The 21,314-nt window shown below is 45.0% G+C and overlaps 1 protein-coding gene across 3 annotated transcripts in view; it reads left to right on the top strand.

Moving 5' to 3' along the window:
• Positions 1–21,314, top strand: part of l(1)G0020 (RNA cytidine acetyltransferase l(1)G0020) — a 174,866-nt gene that overhangs the window by 128,012 nt on the left and 25,540 nt on the right. For all 3 annotated transcript variants that reach the window (XM_070097055.1, XM_070097057.1, XM_070097056.1), the window contains one exon: positions 21,161–21,286. In XM_070097055.1, the coding sequence (XP_069953156.1) occupies positions 21,161–21,286 (126 nt within the window). The remainder of the gene's footprint in view (positions 1–21,160; positions 21,287–21,314) is intronic.

The following is a 21,314-nucleotide window of genomic DNA, read 5'->3' as shown; positions in this document are numbered from 1 at the left end:
CGCTAGAATTTATGAGTATATATACGTTAAACACGGTACCTCGTAAGACGTGTATATACGACCAAAACAGTCAAAGGGTTAATGCCACTAGGACCAGCTTGAGAGTCACTGGACCTCTGCCGCATAACAAATCTGTTCATAGAGCTCTGTACCTCCTGTTCCTGTAAGACTTTCCTAAAATGGGCCATAACATTGTCATTGTACAGGTTGCCAACACAGCTTGCAGTAGCTGTGTCAGGGTGATTTTCATCCATAAAGGTTTGCAGTTCAACCCACTTTGCACACATTTCCTTAATCTCATTTTTCAATTCCATACTAATTCTCGCCCTTTTTACCACAGGGATGACGCTAGAAGCTTTCTTGGGGTCCATGGTGACCTATTTTGCAGTTACAAGCCCTAAAAACACAGGGATAACGTGATTTGTACCGAATGTATGCGTAGATGCGACCGCACTGGCTGGCTTGTAAACACTGGCGCTGAGGCCACATGTGGGATGTGTCCCGGACGAATCACAAGTTTTTTATTGTGAGGCGAGGCAAAATTTTTGCCTTCAAATGCTTCGTATGGCGGATTTAACGTAACGTGATGTGTTCGTAAGGTGGGGGTCCACTGTACTTCCTAACATCCCTGTGATTCATCTGTGTCTTCAACTTCCAACTGTGTCCCCTTGTTGCTGTGTCCCATCTCTGGAACATTACGTCTCTGTCCACCTTGTCAATTCCTCTCAGTATTTTATATGTTGTTATCATGTCCCCTCCGTCTCTCCTGTCCTCCAGTGTCGTCAGGTCGATTTCCCTTAACCTCTTCTCGTAGGACATACCCCTTAGCTCTGCGACTAGTCTTGTTGCAAACTTTAGCACCTTCTCTAGTTTCTTTATGTGCTTGGCTAGATGTGGGTTCCAAACTGGTGCTGCATACTCCAATATTGGCCTCACATACACAGTGTACAGGGTCCTGAACGATTCCTTATTAAGATGGCGGAATGCAGTTCTTTGGTTTGCTAGGTGCCCATATGCTGCAGCAGTTATTTGGTTGATGTACGCCTCAGGAGATGTGCTTGGTGTTATACTCACCCCAAGATCTTATTCCTTCAGTGAGGTTTGTAGTCTCTGGCCCCCTAGACTGTACTCCATCTGTGGTCTTCTTTGTCCTTCCCCAGTCTTCATGACTTTGCACTTGGTGGGGTTGAACTCCAGGAGCCAATTGCTGGACCAGTCCTACAGCATGTCCAGATCCCTTTGTAGTTCTCTCTGGCCCTCATCCGATTGAATTCTTCTCATCAACTTCACATCATCTGCAAACATTAACACTTCGGAGTCTATTCCTTCCATCAGAAACAGCACCGATCATAGGACTGGCCCCTGTGGAACCCCGCTCATCACAGGCGCCCACTCTGACACCTCGCCTCATACCATGACTCGCTGCTGTCTTCCTGACAAGTATTCTCTGATCCATTGTAGTGCCTTCCCTGTTATCCCTGCCTGGTCCTCCAGTTTTTGAACTAATCTCTTGTACGGAACTGTGTCAGATGCCTTCTTTCAGTTCAGGAAAATGCAATCTACCCACCCCTCTCTCTATTGTCTTATTGCTGTCACCCTGTCATAGAACTCCAGTAGGTTTGTGGCACAGGATTTCCCGTCCCTGAAAAGTGTTGGCTGTTGTTGATAAGCTCATTTCTTTCTAGGTGTTCCACCACTCTTCTCCTGATAATCTTCTTCATAACTTTGCATACTATACACGTCAGTGACACTGGTCTATGGTTTAGTGCTTCTTGTCTGTCTCCTTTTTTAAAAAGTGAGACTACATTTGCTGTCTTCCATACCTCAGGTATCTCCTTGTTTCGATAGATATGTTGAATATTGTTGTTACAGGTAAACATTTGATTGTGTACCTCACCTCTCCGTCTTTCTGGAGTCCCTTCTGTCTCCTCTGTGAACACTTCTTTGAATCTCATGTTGAGTTCCTCACATACGTTTTGGTCATTTCTTGTGATCTCTCCTCCTTCCTTCCTTAGCCTGATTACCTGGTTCTTGACTGTTGTTTTCCTCCTGATATGGCTGTACAACAGCTTCGGGTCAGATTTGGCTTTCGCTGCTATGTCATTTTCATATTGTCATTGGGCCCCCCTTCTTACCTGTGCATATTCATCTCTGGCTCTACGACTACTCTCCTTATTCTCTTGGGTCCTTTGCCTTCTCTACTTCTTCCATTCCCTAGCACACTTGGTTTTGGCCTCCCTGCACCTTTGAGTGAACCACATCCTCACCCTGGCTTTTTCATTATTCCTGTTACCCTTGGGTACAAACCTCTCCTCAACCTCCTTGCATATTCCATCATCTTGTTTACTGACTTGTCACATATTCCATCATCTTGTTTACTGACTTCCTTACCAGTTCTCTGTCCCACTGAACCCCATTCAGGAAGTTCTTCATTCCCACGTAGTCCCCCTTTCTTGTAGTTTGGCTTTATTCGTCTGACTCTTCCTGCTCCCCCTCCACTTGTAACTCTACTGTGTATTTGAATCTTAAAACCACATGATCGCTTTCCCCAAAGGGTCTTTCTTATGTGATGTCCTCAATATCTACACTACTCAAGGTGAATACTAGGTCCAGTCTCATGGGTGTGTGTGTGTACTCACCTATTTGTACTCACTTATTTGTGGTTGCAGGGGTCGAGTCATAGCTCCTGGCCCCGCCTCTTCACTGATTGCTACTAGGTCCTTTCTCTCCCTGTTCCATGAGCTTTATCATACCTCGCCTTAAAACTATGTATGGTTCCCGCCTCCACTACTTCACTTTCTAGGCTATTCCATGGCTTGACTACTCTATGACTGAAGAAATGCTTCCTAACATCCCTTTGATTCATCTGAGTCTTCAACTTCCAATTGTGACCTCTTGTGTCTGTGTCCCATCTCTGGAACATCCCGTCTTTGTCCACCTTGTCTATTCCGCGCAGTATTTTATATGTCGTTATCATGTCTCCCCTGACCCTCCTGGCCTCCAGTGTCGTCAGGCCGATTTCCCTCAACCTTTCTTTGTAGGACAATCCCCGTAGCTCTGGGACTAGACTTGTTGCAAACCTTTGCACTTTCTCTAATTTCTTGACGTGCTTGACTAGGTGTGGATTCCAAACTGGTGCTGCATACTCCAGTATGGGCCTGACGTAAATGGTATACAGAGTCTTGAACGACTCCTTACTGAGGTATCGGAACGCTATCCGTAGGTTTGCCAGGCGCCCGTATGCTGCAGCAGTTATGTGATTGATGTGCGCCTCAGGAGATATGCTCGGTGTTATACTCACCCCCAGATCTTTTTCCTTGAGTGAGGTTTGCAGACTTTGGCCATCTAAACTATATTGTGTCTGCGGTCTTCTTTGCCCTTCCCCAATCTTCATGACTTTGCATTTGGCGGGGTTAAACTCAAGGAGCCAGTTGCTGGACCAGGCTTGTAGCCTGTCCAGGTCTCTTTGTAGTCCTGCCTGATCCTCATCCGATTTGATTCTTCTCATTAACTTCACATCGTCCGCAAACAAGGACACTTCTGAGTCTATCCCTTCCGTTATGTCATTCACATATACCAAGAACAGCACAGGTCCTAGGACTGACCCCTGTGGAACCCCGCTTGTCACAGGCGCCCACTTTGGCACCTCGTCACGTACCATGACTTGTTGTTGCCTCCCTGTAAGGTATTCTCTTATCCATTGCAGTGCCTTTCCTGTTATGTGTGCCTGATCCTCTAGCTTTTGCAGTAACCTCTTGTGAGGAACTGTGTTGAAGGCCTTCTTGCAGTCCAAAAAAATGCAGTCGATCCACCCCTCTCTCTCTCGTCTTACTTCTGTCACCTTGTCATAAAACTCTAATAGGTTTGTGACACAGGATTTTTCCTCCCTGAAACCGTGCTGGTTGTCAATTATACACTTGTTTCTTTCCAGGTGCTCCACCACTCTCCTCCTGATGATCTTGCATACTATGCACGCTAGTGATACAGGTCTGTAGTTTAGTGCCCTCTCTCTCCCCGTTCCATGAGCTTTATCAAACCTCGTCTTAAAACTATGTATGGTTCCTGCCTCCACTACGTCACTTTCTAGGCTATTCCACTGCCTGACAACTCTATGACTGAAGAAATACTTCCTAATATCTCTCTGACTCATCTGTGTCTTCAACTTCCAATTGTGGCCTCTTGTTTCTGTGTCCCCTCCCTGGAACATCCTTTCTTTGTCCACCTTGTCTATTCCGCACAGTATTTTATATGTTGTTATCTTGTGTCCCCTGACCCTCCTGTCCTCCAGTGGCGTCAGGCCGATTTCTCTTAACCTTTCTTCATAGGACATTCCCCTTAGCTCTGGAACTAACCTTGTCGCAAACCTTTGCACTTTCTATAGTTTCTTGACATGCTTTATCAAGTGCTGGTTCCAAACAGGTGCTGCATACTCCAGTATGGGCCTGACATATACGGTGTACAGTGTCTTGAACAATTCCTTACTTAGGTATCGGAACGCTGTTCTCAGGTTTGCCAGGCGCCCATATGCTGCAGCAGTTATCTGGTTGATGTGTGCTTCTGGAGACATGCTCGGTGTTATACTCACCCCAAGATCTTTCTCCTTGAGCGAGGTTTGCAGTCTTTGGCCACCTAGCCTATACTCTGTCTGTGGTCTTCTGTGCCCTTTCCCTATCTTCATGACTTTGCATTTGGCGGGATTAAATTCGAGAAGCCAGTTGCTGGACCAGGTGTCCAGTCTGTCCAGGTCTCTTTGAAGTCCTGCCCGGTCCTCATCTGATTTAATTCTCCTCATTAACTTCACATCATCTGCAAACAGGGACACTTCTGAGTCTAACCCTTCCATCATGTCGTTCACGCATACCAAAAATAGCACTGGTCCTAGGATCGAACCCTGTGGGACCCCACTCATCACAGGTGCCCACTGTGATACATCATTACGTACCATGACTCGTTGTTGCCTCCCTGTCAGGTATTCTCTGATCCATTGCAGTGCCTTTCTTGTTATACGTGCCTGATCCTCTTGCTTCTGCATTAATCTCTTGTGAGGAACTGTGTTAAAGGCCTTCTTGCAGTCCAAGAAGATGCAATCAACCTACCCCTCTCTCTCGTGTCTTACTTCTGTTACTTTATCATAAAACTCCAGAAGGTTTGTGACACAGGATTTGGCTTCCATGAATCTGTGCTGGTTGGCGTTTATACTCTTGTTCCGTTCCAGGTGTTCCACCACTCTTCTCCTGATAATCTTCTCCATAACTTTGCATACTATACATGTCAATGACACAGGTCTATAGTTTAGTGCCTCTTTTCTGTCTCCTTTTTTAAAAATGGGAACTACATTTGCCATCTTCCATACCTCAAGTAGTTGCCCAGGTTCCAGGGACGTGTTGAAGATTGTGGTAAGTGGCACGCACAGCATGTCCGCTCCCTCTCTAAGGACCCACGGGGAGATGTTGTCCGGTCCCATTGCCTTTGAGGTATCGATGTCCCTTAGCAGTTTCTTCGCCTCCTCATCTGTATGTATGTCGTCCAACACTTGTTGGTATATTCCTTCCTGGTGTCCCCATCTGCTCTGTTCCCCCAGAGGCCTTCCTGTCTCCACTGTAAATACTTCCTTGAATCTCATGTTGAGCTCCTCACATACCTCTTGATCGTTTCTTGTGAATTCTCCACCTTCTTTCCTCAGCCTTATCACCTGGTCTTTTACTGTTGTCTTCCTCCTAATGTGGCTATACAGCAGTTTCGGGTCAGATTTGACTTTCGATGCTATGTCGTTTTCGTACTGTTGCTGGGCCTCCCTCCTTATCTGTGCATGCTCGTTTCTGGCTCTTCTACTAATCTCCTTATTTTCCTGGGTTCTTTGCCTCCTGTACCTTTTCCATTCTCTGGTGCACTTAGTTTTTGCCTCCCTACACCTTCGGATAAACCAAGGACTCGCTTTGGTCTTCCTATTATTTCTGTTTCCCTTGGGAACAAACCTTTCCTCTGCCTCCTTGCACTTTGTTGCTACATATTCCATCATCTCGTTTACTGATTTTCCTACCAGTTCTCTGTCCCACTGAACCTCCTGCAGGAAGTTCCTCATACCTGTGTAGTCCCCCCTTTTATAGTTTGGCTTTTCCCATTCAATTCCTGTTACCTTCTCCACTTGCAACTCTACTATATAATCAAAACTCAGAACCACGTGATCACTAGCTCCAAGGGGCCTCTCGTAAGTGATGTCCTCAATGTCTGAACTGCTCAGGGTGAACACAAGATCCAGTCTTGCTGGCTCATCCTCTCCTCTCTCTCTGGTAGTGTCCCTGACATGTTGATGCATGAGGTTTTCAAGTACCACGTCCATCATCTTGGCTCTCCACATTTCGGGACCCCCATGTGGCTCCAGGTTTTCCCAGTCGATCTCCCTGTGGTTGAAATCGCCCATTGCCAGTAGCTTTGCTCTGCTCGAGTGAGCTCTTCTTGCCACCTCAGCCAGTGTGTCCACCATCGCCCTGTTATTTTGTTCGTTCTCTTCTCTTGGCCTCCTGCAGTTCTGTGGTGGGTTATACATCACTCCAATGACTACTTTATGTTCTCCAGACTGAATTGTACCTACTATGTAGTCTCTTTCTCCAATGATGTCCATGCCTTCCATTTCCTCAAATCACCATCGGTTTTTTATGAGCAGTTGTTACGGTTCGAATCTTAATCTTTAGCCAGGTTAGTGCACTCCGTAACAATACACTTCATAGAATGAGAAGATATTTCCAAACTTAGAAATGTAAGGCACAAATAATAGTTACTCAGTCTTTTCCTAGTCTCTTTTTATTTAAAAACTTAAATACTTTAGATATTCACAAATTTTTTTATTTTTTTTATTATCACACCGGCCGATTCCCACCAAGGCAGGGTGGCCCGAAAAAGAAAAACTTTCACCATCATTCACTCCATCACTGTCTTGCCAGAAGGGTGCTTTACACTACAGTTTTTAAACTGCAACATTAACACCCCTCCTTCAGAGTGCAGGCACTGTACTTCCCATCTCCAGGACTCAAGTCCGGCCTGCCGGTTTCCCTGAATCCCTTCATAAATGTTACTTTGCTCACACTCCAACAGCACGTCAAGTATTAAAAACCATTTGTCTCCATTCACTCCTATCAAACACGCTCACGCATGCCTGCTGGAAGTCCAAGCCCCTCGCACACAAAACCTCCTTTACCCCCTCCCTCCAACCCTTCCTAGGCCGACCCCTACCCCGCCTTCCTTCCACTACAGACTGATACACTCTTGAAGTCATTCTGTTTCGCTCCATTCTCTCTACATGTCCGAACCACCTCAACAACCCTTCCTCAGCCCTCTGGACAACAGTTTTGGTAATCCCGCACCTCCTCCTAACTTCCAAACTACGAATTCTCTGCATTATATTCACACCACACATTGCCCTCAGACATGACATCTCCACTGCCTCCAGCCTTCTCCTCGCTGCAACATTCATCACCCACGCTTCACACCCATATAAGAGCGTTGGTAAAACTATACTCTCATACATTCCCCTCTTTGCCTCCAAGGACAAAGTTCTTTGTCTCCACAGACTCCTAAGTGCACCACTCACTCTTTTTCCCTCATCAATTCTATGATTCACCTCATCTTTCATAGACCCATCCGCTGACACGTCCACTCCCAAATATCTGAATACGTTCACCTCCTCCATACTCTCTCCCTCCAATCTGATATTCAATCTTTCATCACCTAATCTTTTTGTTATCCTCATAACCTTACTCTTTCCTGTATTCACCTTTAATTTTCTTCTTTTGCACACCCTACCAAATTCATCCACCAATCTCTGCAACTTCTCTTCAGAATCTCCCAAGAGCACAGTGTCATCGGCAAAGAGCAGCTGTGACAACTCCCACTTTGTGTGTGATTCTTTATCTTTTAACTCCACGCCTCTTGCCAAGACCCTCGCATTTACTTCTCTTACAACCCCATCTATAAATATATTAAACAACCACGGTGACATCACACATCCTTGTCTAAGGCCTACTTTTACTGGGAAAAAATTTCCCTCTTTCCTACATACTCTAACTTGAGCCTCACTATCCTCGTAAAAACTCTTCACTGCTTTCAGTAACCTACCTCCTACACCATACACTTGCAACATCTGCCACATTGCCCCCCTATCCACCCTGTCATACGCCTTTTCCAAATCCATAAATGCCACAAAGACCTCTTTAGCCTTATCTAAATACTGTTCACTTATATGTTTCACTGTAAACACCTGGTCCACACACCCCCTACCTTTCCTAAAGCCTCCTTGTTCATCTGCTATCCTATTCTCCGTCTTACTCTTAATTCTTTCAATTATAACTCTACCATACACTTTACCAGGTACACTCAACAGACTTATCCCCCTATAATTTTTGCACTCTCTTTTATCCCCTTTGCCTTTATACAAAGGAACTATGCATGCTCTCTGCCAATCCCTAGGTACCTTACCCTCTTCCATACATTTATTAAATAATTGCACCAACCACTCCAAAACTATATCCCCACCTGCTTTTAACATTTCTATCTTTATCCCATCAATCCCGGCTGCCTTACCCCCTTTCATTTTACCTACTGCCTCACGAACTTCCCCCACACTCACAACTGGCTCTTCCTCACTCCTACAAGATGTTATTCCTCCTTGCCCTATACACGAAATCACAGCTTCCCTATCTTCATCAACATTTAACAATTCCTCAAAATATTCCTTCCATCTTCCCAATACCTCTACCTCTCCATTTAATAACTCTCCTCTCCTATTTTTAACTGACAAATCCATTTGTTCTCTAGGCTTTCTTAACTTGTTAATCTCACTCCAAAACTTTTTCTTATTTTCAACAAAATTTGTTGATAACATCTCACCCACTCTCTCATTTGCTCTCTTTTTACATTGCTTCACCACTCTCTTAACTTCTCTCTTTTTCTCCATATACTCTTCCCTCCTTGCATCACTTCTACTTTGTAAAAACTTCTCATATGCTAACTTTTTCTCCCTTACTACTCTCTTTACATCATCATTCCACCAATCGCTCCTCTTCCCTCCTGCACCCACTTTCCTGTAACCACAAACTTCTGCTGAACACTCTAACACTACATTTTTAAACCTACCCCATACCTCTTCGACCCCATTGCCTATGCTCTCATTAGCCCATCTATCCTCCAATAGCTGTTTATATCTTACCCTAACTGCCTCCTCTTTTAGTTTATAAACCTTCACCTCTCTCTTCCCTGATGCTTCTATTCTCCTTGTATCCCATCTACCTTTTACTCTCAGTGTAGCTACAACTAGAAAGTGATCTGATATATCTGTGGCCCCTCTATAAACATGTACATCCTGAAGTCTACTCAACAGTCTTTTATCTACCAATACATAATCCAACAAACTACTGTCATTTCGCCCTACATCATATCGTGTATACTTATTTATCCTCTTTTTCTTAAAATATGTATTACCTATAACTAAACCCCTTTCTATACAAAGTTCAATCAAAGGGCTCCCATTATCATTTACACCTGGCACCCCAAACTTACCTACCACACCCTCTCTAAAAGTTTCTCCTACTTTAGCATTCAAGTCCCCTACCACAATTACTCTCTCACTTGGTTCAAAGGCTCCTATACATTCACTTAACATCTCCCAAAATCTCTCTCTCTCCTCTGCATTCCTCTCTTCTCCAGGTGCATACACGCTTATTATGACCCACTTCTCGCATCCAACCTTTACTTTAATCCACATAATTCTTGAATTTACACATTCATATTCTCTTTTCTCCTTCCATAACTGATCATTTAACATTACTGCTACCCCTTCCTTTGCTCTAACTCTCTCAGATACTCCAGATTTAATCCCATTTATTTCCCCCCACTGAAACTCTCCTACCCCCTTCAGCTTTGTTTCGCTTAGGGCCAGGACATCCAACTTCTTTTCATTCATAACATCAGCAATCATCTGTTTCTTGTCATCCGCACTACATCCACGCACATTTAAGCAACCCAGTTTTATATCTATTAAATATCACTTTGTCAGAAACTTTCCTTCACACAAGAAAACTCTTAAATAGAATGTACATCATAGACCCCCTCTGGAGACTATGTCAATATCGTCACTACACTTGATAATGATCAGAGGAATATTACTGCTTCCTCAGTAGTAACATTACTTGTGTGCAAGTACATATATTGAGAATTAACACTTTCACTGAGTAACTCCCTGGCATAAGGAATATATCACAAAGTTCTAAGCTTGACACTGGTCGTCACATCGTAACCTGAAGGTAACAGTATATAATTGTCCGCAGACCTCATTTCACAATAAACCACAAGCTGGTTCAGGAGTTTCTACAACAGAATTCTCTATCCAAGTGAGAATAAGGCGGAGTACTAGGAGGGTAGCTCAGTCAATGCACACTGAGTCGGCAGAGAGAGCGAACTGGCCATAGACAGTAAATCCCTTCATGACATCAACTCGTCAAAAGGGGGAGAGAGTAGAGCAGTGCGAACTACCCAATGGACATACCTTGTTATAAACCTTAGCCAGGTGTACCTACCTAACACATTACTGGGTATATTCCTAAATCAGATAATATTATAAACTAGTGGAATCTTTAATTTAGCTAATATTAAAGAAACCCCGAGTATAATATTAAGTGGATAATACATATAAATTAATCTCATTATGACCTTGGTCATAACAGCAGTGCAACCTCTCCTCCCCCTCTACTCCTTCTATCTTTCCTCAGGATCTGATATCCCGGTAGGAAGATTGCATTTGTTATAGTCTCAGCGAGTTTTGTTTCTGTGACTGCTATGATGTCTGGGGATTTCTCACTGATTCTTTCGCTCCACTCCTCATGCTTATTCGTTATTCCGTCCGCGTTTGTGTACCAAACTTTCAGCTTCTTTTCTATCATTGTGGTCCTGCAAGAATATTGGGGTTGGGGGAGCGAGAGCCTTGGTGGTGGTCTATGGGGGGCTGTTGTGTACGTGGGGTTTGTGATGATGGGGGTGGGGTCAGAATGCCCATAAGGGACAGCTGTTGGGGTGAGGTTTGTGATGTGGGGGTTGGTGGCGGAGGGAACAGTGAGTGGGTTGTAGAAAAAACCATACCCCCGGCCGGGATTGAACCCACAGTCATAGAGTCTCAAAACTCCAGCCCGTCGCGTTAGCCACTAGACCAGCTAGCCACAATAAGATTCATCCAACTAGGTATATTTCTACACCATAGGAAGGTTAGCACAGGCACCTCTGTGACCACAAATGCAAGTTTTTACAGACGAATCTCCATCTAGCATGGCCGTGACGAACTCTAGCTCAAGTCCCTTCACTGCCGTCAACATGACTCAAGAAATCGTAATGACACGTTTGCAATTGTGTCATTACGATTTCTTGAGTCATGTTGACGGCAGTGAAGGGACTTGAGCTAGAGTTCGTCACGGCCACGCTAGCTGGAGATTCGTCTGTAAAAACTTGCATTTGTGGTCACAGAGATGCCTGTGCTAACCTTCCTATGATGTAGAAATATACCTAGTTGGATGAATCTTATTGTGGCTAGCTGGTCTAGTGGCTAACGCGACGGGCTGGAGTTTTGAGACTCTATGACCGCGGGTTCAATCCCGGCCGGGGGTATGGTTTGTTTGCAATCATGTCATTACGATTTCTTGAGTCAGTGGGTTGTAGTTTAGGTTGCTCAGTTGTGTTGGGATTGCCGTGGTTTGAGTCTTTCGGTGGGAGATTCTGCAGGGTGTGTTGCCCTTCCTCCTGTGTCTGGGTCCTTCTCATCGTCATCATTGCCTCTCGTTCCTCCTTGCGTCTCTGTACCCTCTCTTTCAGTGTAGCCCTTTCTTCTTGTGTTCTGTCGTGATCGAGATATACTCTCTGGTACCCCTGTTTGTCCCTCAGTCGTGCTTTCTCTTGCAGGATCCTGGTTCAAACTGATTCTTCCTTGAAAATTACTTTGACAGGCCGTATCCTTCCACTCGCAAACCACCCAATTCTCCAAAAATTTGTCACCTGGGTCATATTGCCCTCACCTATTGTTTTCATGATGCCTTCAGTCATTTTTTCCAGACAAAGTGCTATACTATACTTGTAGATATAAGGCATAATAAGCATGACTTGCAAGTAATACGTATTTGCAGTCGTTCAGGAATCAGACGTGACGACTCTGCATCGTTTGTAATAACTGTTGGTTCATGAGCGGCTCTCTGAGACAGAGAGACAAGTAGAGAGACAGGAAGACAGAAACACAGGCAGACAGAAAGACAGATAAGCAGAGACAGAGGTAAACATGGACAGAGCTAGACAGACAGATAGACAGACAAATAGACAGATGGAAACAAACAGATAGAAATGTTTATGTGTAACAGTGAAAAATAAAGCCAATGCAGTGCACGATCATCAAATGTCACTCCACTGCTGCACTGTCAGCAGTGGAGTGACGATCATCTTACACTGTGCTTCAAGGAGCTTCATATATACTCCAGCATTTCTAAAACATTGCTGGGACCTGGCAAAAAAGGCAAAAATCATTTCTTATTTGTAAATACACTTTTCTTACTTAAAAACTCATAATAAAAAAATGGGGTGTTTTTTTTGGGGGGGGGCTAGAATGAATTAATGGCATTTCAGTTAATTTCAATGAAGAAAATTGGTTTGATATACAAGTAAGTTGAGTTACGAGGTCGGTCACGGAACGAATTAAACTCGTAAGGCAAGGAACGACTGTATTATTAAAAACCCATAAAGCAGACCAGAGGGTGTAGGGGTCTTACCTGCCTCTAGGAACATCAGCAGAAATCGAATATTTCCACTGCGTTGCCTCTTCAAAGGGGGCTCCTTGGCATGGTGAAGAGGCTCTTGGTCTGAGGAATTAGACCTGTCGGTCTACTTCCTCAGACCGAACCTAATTACCCCCCAATCCCCCGTTCCCTATCCCATCCTCCCCATCCTCCCCTTTTTCCTTTCCTCCTCCTCCTCCCCACCCCTCCCTTTTGCCCTTCCTTTTTTTTTTTTTTTTTTTTTTTTTTCCCCCACAGGCACGCTAGTTCCTAGGTAGGGGAAAGGGTACCGGGGTCCATCCCATTCCGTTGAGGTTCTTGGCGGTGGCGTAGTTTGCCGTGGAATATGGATTGCCTGGGGATGTCCTGATCCCTCTCCGGTATCCCGGAGGGTGGCTTTGGGTGTCTCTCGGGCGACGGGTGTATCTCTGGAAGCCACCTTTCGGATTCCGGGGGTGGTGGCCGAAGGAGGTATGCTTTGTGGCGGATTTCCGGCCGCCCTCTCTTTTGTCCACCGAGGTAGCTCGGCAGATGTGAGGTTGCTATCCCGGATTGCCGGTTTACTGGCATGATGGGTAGAGTATGGCACGGGTTCCATGCTGCATCTGCGCTACTTGCGGTGCTGAGGTCCTCTTGGGCGCGGAGGGAGATTTCTGGCCCTTTCATTCCTCCTAGGAACTATCCCTCCCCGGTCCCCCCTTTTTTTATTCTTTTTTTTATTTTTATTTTCTTTTCTTCTTTCTTTTTTTTTCTTAAAAACAAAAAGAAAGAAGTAACCTAACCATGGCAGCCCTAGTCCATGAACCTGCTACCCCCGGGTCCCTTCTTGATACCGCACCCCGTTCTGACCCCGCCTCGTCTTTGGACCACTCTTCGGACACTCCTCATGCCTCTGTACCTCTTGCCGGTGCTGTTTCCTCACCCGCTTCAGGTGCTGAGGCCTCGACTGACTCCTTCGATTTATCTGACCTTCGCTCTCCTCTGACTATGCTTCCGGCCTCTCCCTCTACGTGCGGCAATTTTCGAATCGCCGGCCCGTTCCACGTCGGACCAACTCTGGTCCCATGCCTAAACACCAACGACAATTACCTGCTGATGATACTTCTCCACCTTCTTGTTCTTCTCAGAAAAGATCGACACGTCCTTCACTACCTTTCCACGCTCAGTTTCAGACTGCACAATGGACTAAATTCTTCACTTTGCGACCAACTTCCTCTACTGCCTATCTTTCTGACCACAGTATTGGCAAGGCACTCCTACGCCATGTTGGTAAAGATATTTCTTTTCATGCTCTTAAGAGTGGTACGCGCATCGTCACCGTACAGAATGCTACCCAGGCTCATGAGCTTTCTCGTCTTTCCCATATCGATACTGTTCCTGTAACTATTGAAAAGCATCATTCCCTCAATTCTTGTAGTGGTACCGTCATTCTGCCCCATACCATAGTTCAACAAAATTTCCAGACATGTGGCACTGACATTCTTGAACAGCTGGAACTCCAAGATCTTCCAATCCTCAAGGTAGACACTTACGTTCTTCCTGCCCGCGGGCGGAGACGATACCCTAGCAATGTGGCTCGTTTAACTTTTGACAGCCGTGAACTCCCATCCTCAGTTTATGTAGCAGGACATCAGTTACAAGTTTGAAAGGTGATCCCTACACCGCAACAGTGTAGAAATTGCTGGCGATTTGGCCATCCAGCGAAATATTGCAGGTCTATCACCGAATGTTCAGTCTGTGGTGCCGATGACCATTCTAATGCATCTTGCAATCGACCTCCCTCTTGCCTTAATTGTCATGAGGCTCACCCTTCGTACTCTCACCGTTGTCAAGTCTACTTAAACGAGCGGGAAATCCATTACCTCAAAGAGGCAGAAGATCTCCCTTATGCCATGGCAGTTTCTCATCTCCGCCTCCAAGGGAGACTACCTCGTCTTTCTTATTCTCGTGTTTCAAAACGTCCCCCCACTTCTGGTATCCCATCTTCTGCACCCACCTCTGTGGTTGCCTCTCCCATAGTCACTCCTGTAGCTAATTCTTTCGCTGTCCTTGGCTCAGACGTCCCTACTTCAACGTCTCAGTCTGATCTCGCTTCTTCGTGTTCTCTCTCACAAGCCTCAGTAGCGACGAGATCTCGTATGACACCTCCTCCCAATCGTCCCTCTACTTCTCAAAAGTCAAAAAAAGGTCCGTTAACACCTCCTACCCATCTTCCACCTCCTCATTTTCCCTTCCCTGTCTCTGTACCTGGTTCTCCCCCTCTCACTGGCTCTGTTACAAGTGTAGAGGTTCACCCTCCCCCTCGTACTGTACCTTCCTCCCCTGTTCCCTCCCAAGTTTCTTCCTCTTTTGCCACCTCCCAGGTTTCTGCCACTTCTGTCCCCTTCCACGCTTCTCCAGTTCCCTCCACCCTTTTGCCACCCCCCTACCTTGGTACAGTCCATTACAGTTCCAATCTTTACTCCTCCTCCCCCTACCATTTCCAATATTGTCTCCCATACGACGTCTCTGAATTCTGAAACACGTGAAGCAATCTCTGAATATATTGCAGAGACCAAACCATCAATGGACACTGATCCACCCTCCGCTCCTTCTCTCTCCTCTACTCCATCTGCGCAACTCCTTTCTTCACAGCGCACCATTCCTTCGCTGCTTGAACGTTTTCCACTGCCTCCGCATGTGGACTTTTCTAACCCCTCTAGTCCGTAGGAACCCTTACCTGCGGATTTCAGGTATCTTTATCATTGCCAATCTTGGCCTATTTACAGTGGAATATACGCGGCCTCAGGGGTAATTGGGGTGAGCTTCAGATGTTACTCTCCCAGTTTTCCCCTGTTGGTGTTTGCTTACAGGAACCAAAATTACACTCTGCTGTTATCTCTCCCATCTCAGGCTATAATTTATTGTATTCTTCAGATCCTTTTCCTGATGGGACCTTTAATGAAAGTGCCCTTCTTCTACACACTGATATTCCGTACCATCAGCTATTTGTTCGTACTTCGCTGCATTACACAGCAGCCCGTATCCACTTGCATAGGTGGTATACGCTCTGTTCTTTATATCTCTCTCCTTCTCGGGCATTATCTATTCCGGATATTGCCTTTCTTGTTTCGTCATTACCACCACCGATTCTGTTACTTGGTGATTTTAATGCCCACCATTTCCTCTGGGGGAATTCTCACTGTGATTCCCGTGGCATTCAGTTAGAGGCTTTTCTTGCCACCCACCCCCTCCATGTTTTAAATACAGGCACTCACACCCATTTTGATCCTCGGACTCACACTCTCTCTTGCATCGATCTCTCAGTCTGCTCTTCCTCCACCGCATTAGACTTCACTTGGTCTGTTCTTCCGGACTTACATGACAGCGATCATTTTCCAATCATTCTTACTTCCCCTTCATATTCACCACCTCTTCGCATCCCACGCTGGCAATTTGATCAGGCAAATTGGAACCTTTACTCACACCTAACTGTTTTTAGAGAGGTTCCTTCTTCATCCTCCATCGATGAGCTTTTACACCTCTTCTCGCCCTCTGTTTTAACTGCAGCTTCTCATTCTATACCCCAAACTTCGGGCAGGCATTCTCAGAAATGCGTGCCTTGGTGGTCTCCTGCTTGTGCTCGTGCAGTATGTTTGAAATGTGCTGCATGGGGCAGGTACCGGTACAATAGAACCACAGAGAGACTTCTTGATTTTAAGCAGAAGCGTGCGATCGCTCGCCGTGTCATCCGTGACGCTAAACACACTTGCTGGCGAGATTATGTCTCCATCATCACCTCTGCTTCCTCTATGAGTGCAGTCTGGAAAAAAGTACGAAAACTGAGTGGTAAATATTCTCCTGACCCGGCTCCTGTTCTGCGGGTTGCCGGTGTTGATATAGCAAACCCACTAGATGTTGACAATGAAATTGGCAATCATCTAGTCCGTATTTCTCAGGGACTCCATCTATGCCCCTCATTTCTTTCCTCAAAGTCTGCCAGAGAGTTAGCACCCTTGGACTTTTCTTCTCTCAGAGAAGAACAGTATAATGTGCCCTTTACACTACAAGAACTGGAGGCAACACTCTCAGCTTGCCGATCATAGGCAGCTGGGCCCGACAACATTCATATTCGTATGCTACAACATTTACATCAGTCAGCCCTTGCAGTCCTATTATGCCTTTACAATCTTATTTGGTCACAAGGAGTTGTTCCACAGCTGTGGAAATCCGCCGTTGTTCTCCCTTTCCGCAAACCAGGCACTACGGGACATGAAACCTCCCACTATCGTCCCATTGCTCTTACCAGTGCAGTTTGCAAAGTGATGGAATGCCTAGTAAATAGTAAATAGTGTGGTATTTAGAGACACACAACAGTCTCTCCACTCGTCAATATGGCTTTCGTAAGGGACGTTCTACCATAGACCCCTTACTACGCTTGGATACGTATGTTCGTAATGCCTTTGCGAATAACCACTCAGTTATTGCCATATTTTTTGACCTTGAGAAGGCATATGACACAACTTGGAGGTATAATATTTTAGCCCAAGCCCACTCCTTAGGCCTTCGAGGCAATCTACCATCCTTCCTTAAGAACTTTTTAACTGACAGGCATTTCCGTGTTCGGGTTAATAATGTGCTCTCCCCGGACTTTATCCAAGCTGAAGGTGTCCCCCAGGGATGTGTTCTGAGCACAACACTTTTTCTCCTTGCTATTAATGATTTGGCCTCTAGTCTTCCATCAAATATTTGGTCATCACTCTATGTTGATGACTTCGCTATTGCCTGTGCAGGCGCTGACTGTCACCTTATTACAGTTTCTCTCCAGCATGCAGTCGACCGTGTTTCCAATTGGGCCACCACACGTGGGTTTAAATTTTCCAGCACTAAAACCCACCAAATTACTTTCACTAGACGCTCTGTCATCTCCGATCATCCTTTGTACCTCTATGGCTCCCGTATCCCTGAACGTGATACAGTCAAATTTCTGGGCCTCCTCTTTGATCATAGGTTATCCTGGAAACCTCACATTACCTCTCTGAAGGCAACTTGTCACAGCCGGCTGAACCTTCTTAAAATCCTTGCTCATCTTTCATGGGGAGCTGATCGTCGAACCCTCCTTCGCCTACATTCCACCCTTATTTTATCGAAAATTGATTATGGTGACCAGATCTATTCAGCGGCATCTCCTGCTACTCTCTCTAGCCTTAACCCCATTCATCACCAAGGATTACGTTTATGCCTTGGTGCTTTTCGCTCTTCCCCTGTCGAGAGCCTCTATGCAGAAGCTCTATGCATCCGATCGCTGTGATGCCCATTGCCTTCGCTACTATGTATGCTCTCATGATCTCCGCAATCCTTCCATTTATAGAATGGTCACTGATATTAGTAGACATTCTTTATTTGTTCGCCGCCCCTGTTTACTCCGTCCCTTCTCTCTTCGCCTTCATTCGCTCTTGTCTTCTCTTCAATTACTACCTTTCTATGTACATGTAGCATCTCACTTTTCCTTACCCCCCTGGGAAGTTCCAGCTGTTCGAGTCTGTTCTTTCTCTCTCCCTTGCTCGAAAGCCCAACTGTCTACGGTCACTTCCTGCTCTCTTTTTCTTGACCACTTTCACTCTCATTCTCACGCCATTGCTGTGTACACAGATGGCTCTAAGTCTTCTGACGGCGTAGGATTCGCAGCAGTGTTTCCGGACAGCGTCGTACAAGGGCATTTACTATCTTTGGCTAGTATTTTTACTGCTGAATTGTATGCCATCCTTACAGCACTTATCCGTATTGCATCTATGCCTGTGACATCATTTGTGGTTGTCTCAGACTCCCTTAGTGCTTTACCCGCTATACAGAAATTTGATACACCTCACCCCTTAGTCCTCCGTATCCAACTTTGGCTACGCTGCATCTTTACCAAGCATAAAGATATTGTTTTTTGTTGGGTCTCTGGTCATGTTGACGTACAGGGCACTGAACAGGCAGACACTGCTGCGCGGTCAGCAGTACATGACGTACCAGTTTCATGTAGAGGTATTCCATTTACGGACTATTTTGCTGCAATATCTTCCCAACTTCACACCCGTTGGCAACAATGTTGGTCTACTATGCTCGGCAAGAAACTTCAATCTGTTAAACCGAGTATAGGTTACTGGCCGTCTTCTTATCACCAGTGTTGAGGTTGGGAGACTACTCTCTCCCGTCTTCGCATTGGCCATACTCGTCTTACTCATGGATATCTCATGGAGAGGCACCCTGCTCCTCTCTGTGAGAATTGCCAAGTTCCATTATCAGTCAGCCACATTCTGTTGGACTACCCACTTTATCAACGAGCACGCAGAATTTACCTCCGTTGTCGTCTTCGCTCTGCTGCTCTCTCTTTACCTTCCCTTCTCGCTGATGGATCCACCTTTAATCCAGACTCTCTCATTGACTTTTTGACAACAACTGACTTACTTCACAAATTCCGATACCTTCAGCCCTTTCTACTTCAATCCCTTGCTACCCTCTACCCCCGTACTATCCCCTGCCCAGCTGTTTTCTGTAACCTACTGATCATCCCTCCTCCCTTCTACCATCCAATACCCTCGCTTCCTTCCCTACCCTGTAGCACTGTATAGCCCTTGTGGCTTAGCGCTTCTTTTTGATTATAATAATAATAATCCACTGCGTTGAGCTCAATTTCAAGCTACTTCCTATCCTGAAACCAACCAAAATAATATCTGTTTTAGTAGTATGTCTTCTGGTCTATTAGGTGATATCAAATAACAGCCAATAAAACTATAAAAACCATCTAAGAAAACATCTCAGAGTCACTAATTTAAACCATACACAAAGTTGGAGTCATGCTCTTCCCATCATGCACTGCTTGGGGCAGGATTTTTTTTGTACTGTGCACCCTGACTGCACAGATATGTTGTCTCATATTTAGTCCAGAATTTACTGTTCATAACTAATCTGAGTGAGCCGAGCTTGTGATGTAGAACTATTTGTGGGACCTTGGTCTCAGTGACCGTTCTACATGAAGGCTACTGAAAGGGTTAATGAGCATATATTTTGATGATATGGCAGTGATTGTATGAATGATGATGCGATTAAAAAAATATAATTTTGCTGGATGCTGGCCATTTTGGTGTTTGCAAATGAACTTGCTGTCTGCTTGGCTTTCTCTGCACTTTAGGATCTTCCACTTTCCTGTATTTTTTTCTTTATATAATACTTTTTAAAATGTAGTACTTTAATTGAGGTTTTAAAAATTATTTTTTTTTAATCCTATTAAATTTATTAATTTTATGTGTATCTGATATTTTTATTTTTTTTTTATTAATGCATCGGCCGATTCCCACCAAGGCAGGGTGGCCCGAAAAAGAAAAACTTTCATCATCATTCACTCCATCATTGTCTTGCCAGATGGGTGTTTTCCACTACAGTTATAAAACAGCAACATTAACAATCCTTCAGAGTGCAGGCACTGTACTTCTCATCTCCAGGACTCAAGTCTGGCCTGCCGGTTTCCCTGAATCCCTTCATAAATGTTACTTTGCTCACACTCCAACAGCACATCAAGTATTAAAAACCATTTGCCTCCATTCACTCCTGTCAAATATGCTCACGCATGCTTACTAGAAGTCCAAGCCCCTTGCACACAAAGCCTCCTTTACCCCCTCCCTCCAACCCTTTCTAGGCCGACCCCTACCCCTCCTTTCCTCCACTACAGATTTATACACTTGAAGTCATTCTGTTTCGTTCCATTCTCTCTACATGTCCGAACCACCTCAACAACCCTTCCTCAGCCCTCTGGACAACAGTTTTGGCAATCCCGCACCTCCTCCTAACTTCCAAACTACGAATTCTCTGCATTATATTCACACCACACATTGCCACACACCTCACATGGCCTCCAGCCTTCTCGCTGCAACATTCATCACCCATGGTTCACACCCATATAAGAGCATTGGTAAAACTATACTTTCATACATTCCCCTCTTTGCTTCCAAGGACAAAGTTCTTTGTCTCCACAGGCTCCTAAGTGCACTGCTCACCCTTTTCCACTCAATTCTATGATTCACCTCATCTTTCATAGACCCATCCACTGACACGTCCACTCCCAAATATTTGAGTACATTCACCTCCTCCATACTCTCTCCCTCCAATCTGATATCCAATTTTTCATCACCTAATCTGTTTGTTATCCTCATCACCTTACTCTTTCCTATATTCACTTTTAATTTTCTTCTTTTACGTATCGTACAAAATTCATCCACCAACCTCTGCAACTTCTCTTTAGATTCTCCCAAGAGCACATCTTAAAATTTCAGTAATGTGTTGACTCTCTCACTGTCATAGCTTTACCAGTCTTTTCAAGAGTTTATAATTATTTTTATTAGGCTGTGTTATGTGGTGTTGGAATACAGAGGAAGATGACTCACACAGTTGCCACAGAGCTGGGAGTGGAGCACAGCATTGTCCTCAGCCAGATGCACACCCTCATCTCTGACCTCACAAAGCAGATAGTAAGTACGTATTAAATTTGTAGACCAA

Source organism: Cherax quadricarinatus, chromosome 56 (genome assembly GCF_038502225.1).
Source record: "Cherax quadricarinatus isolate ZL_2023a chromosome 56, ASM3850222v1, whole genome shotgun sequence".
Taxonomy (NCBI): domain Eukaryota; kingdom Metazoa; phylum Arthropoda; class Malacostraca; order Decapoda; family Parastacidae; genus Cherax; species Cherax quadricarinatus.
This window is presented reverse-complemented; position numbering and strand designations above follow the sequence as displayed.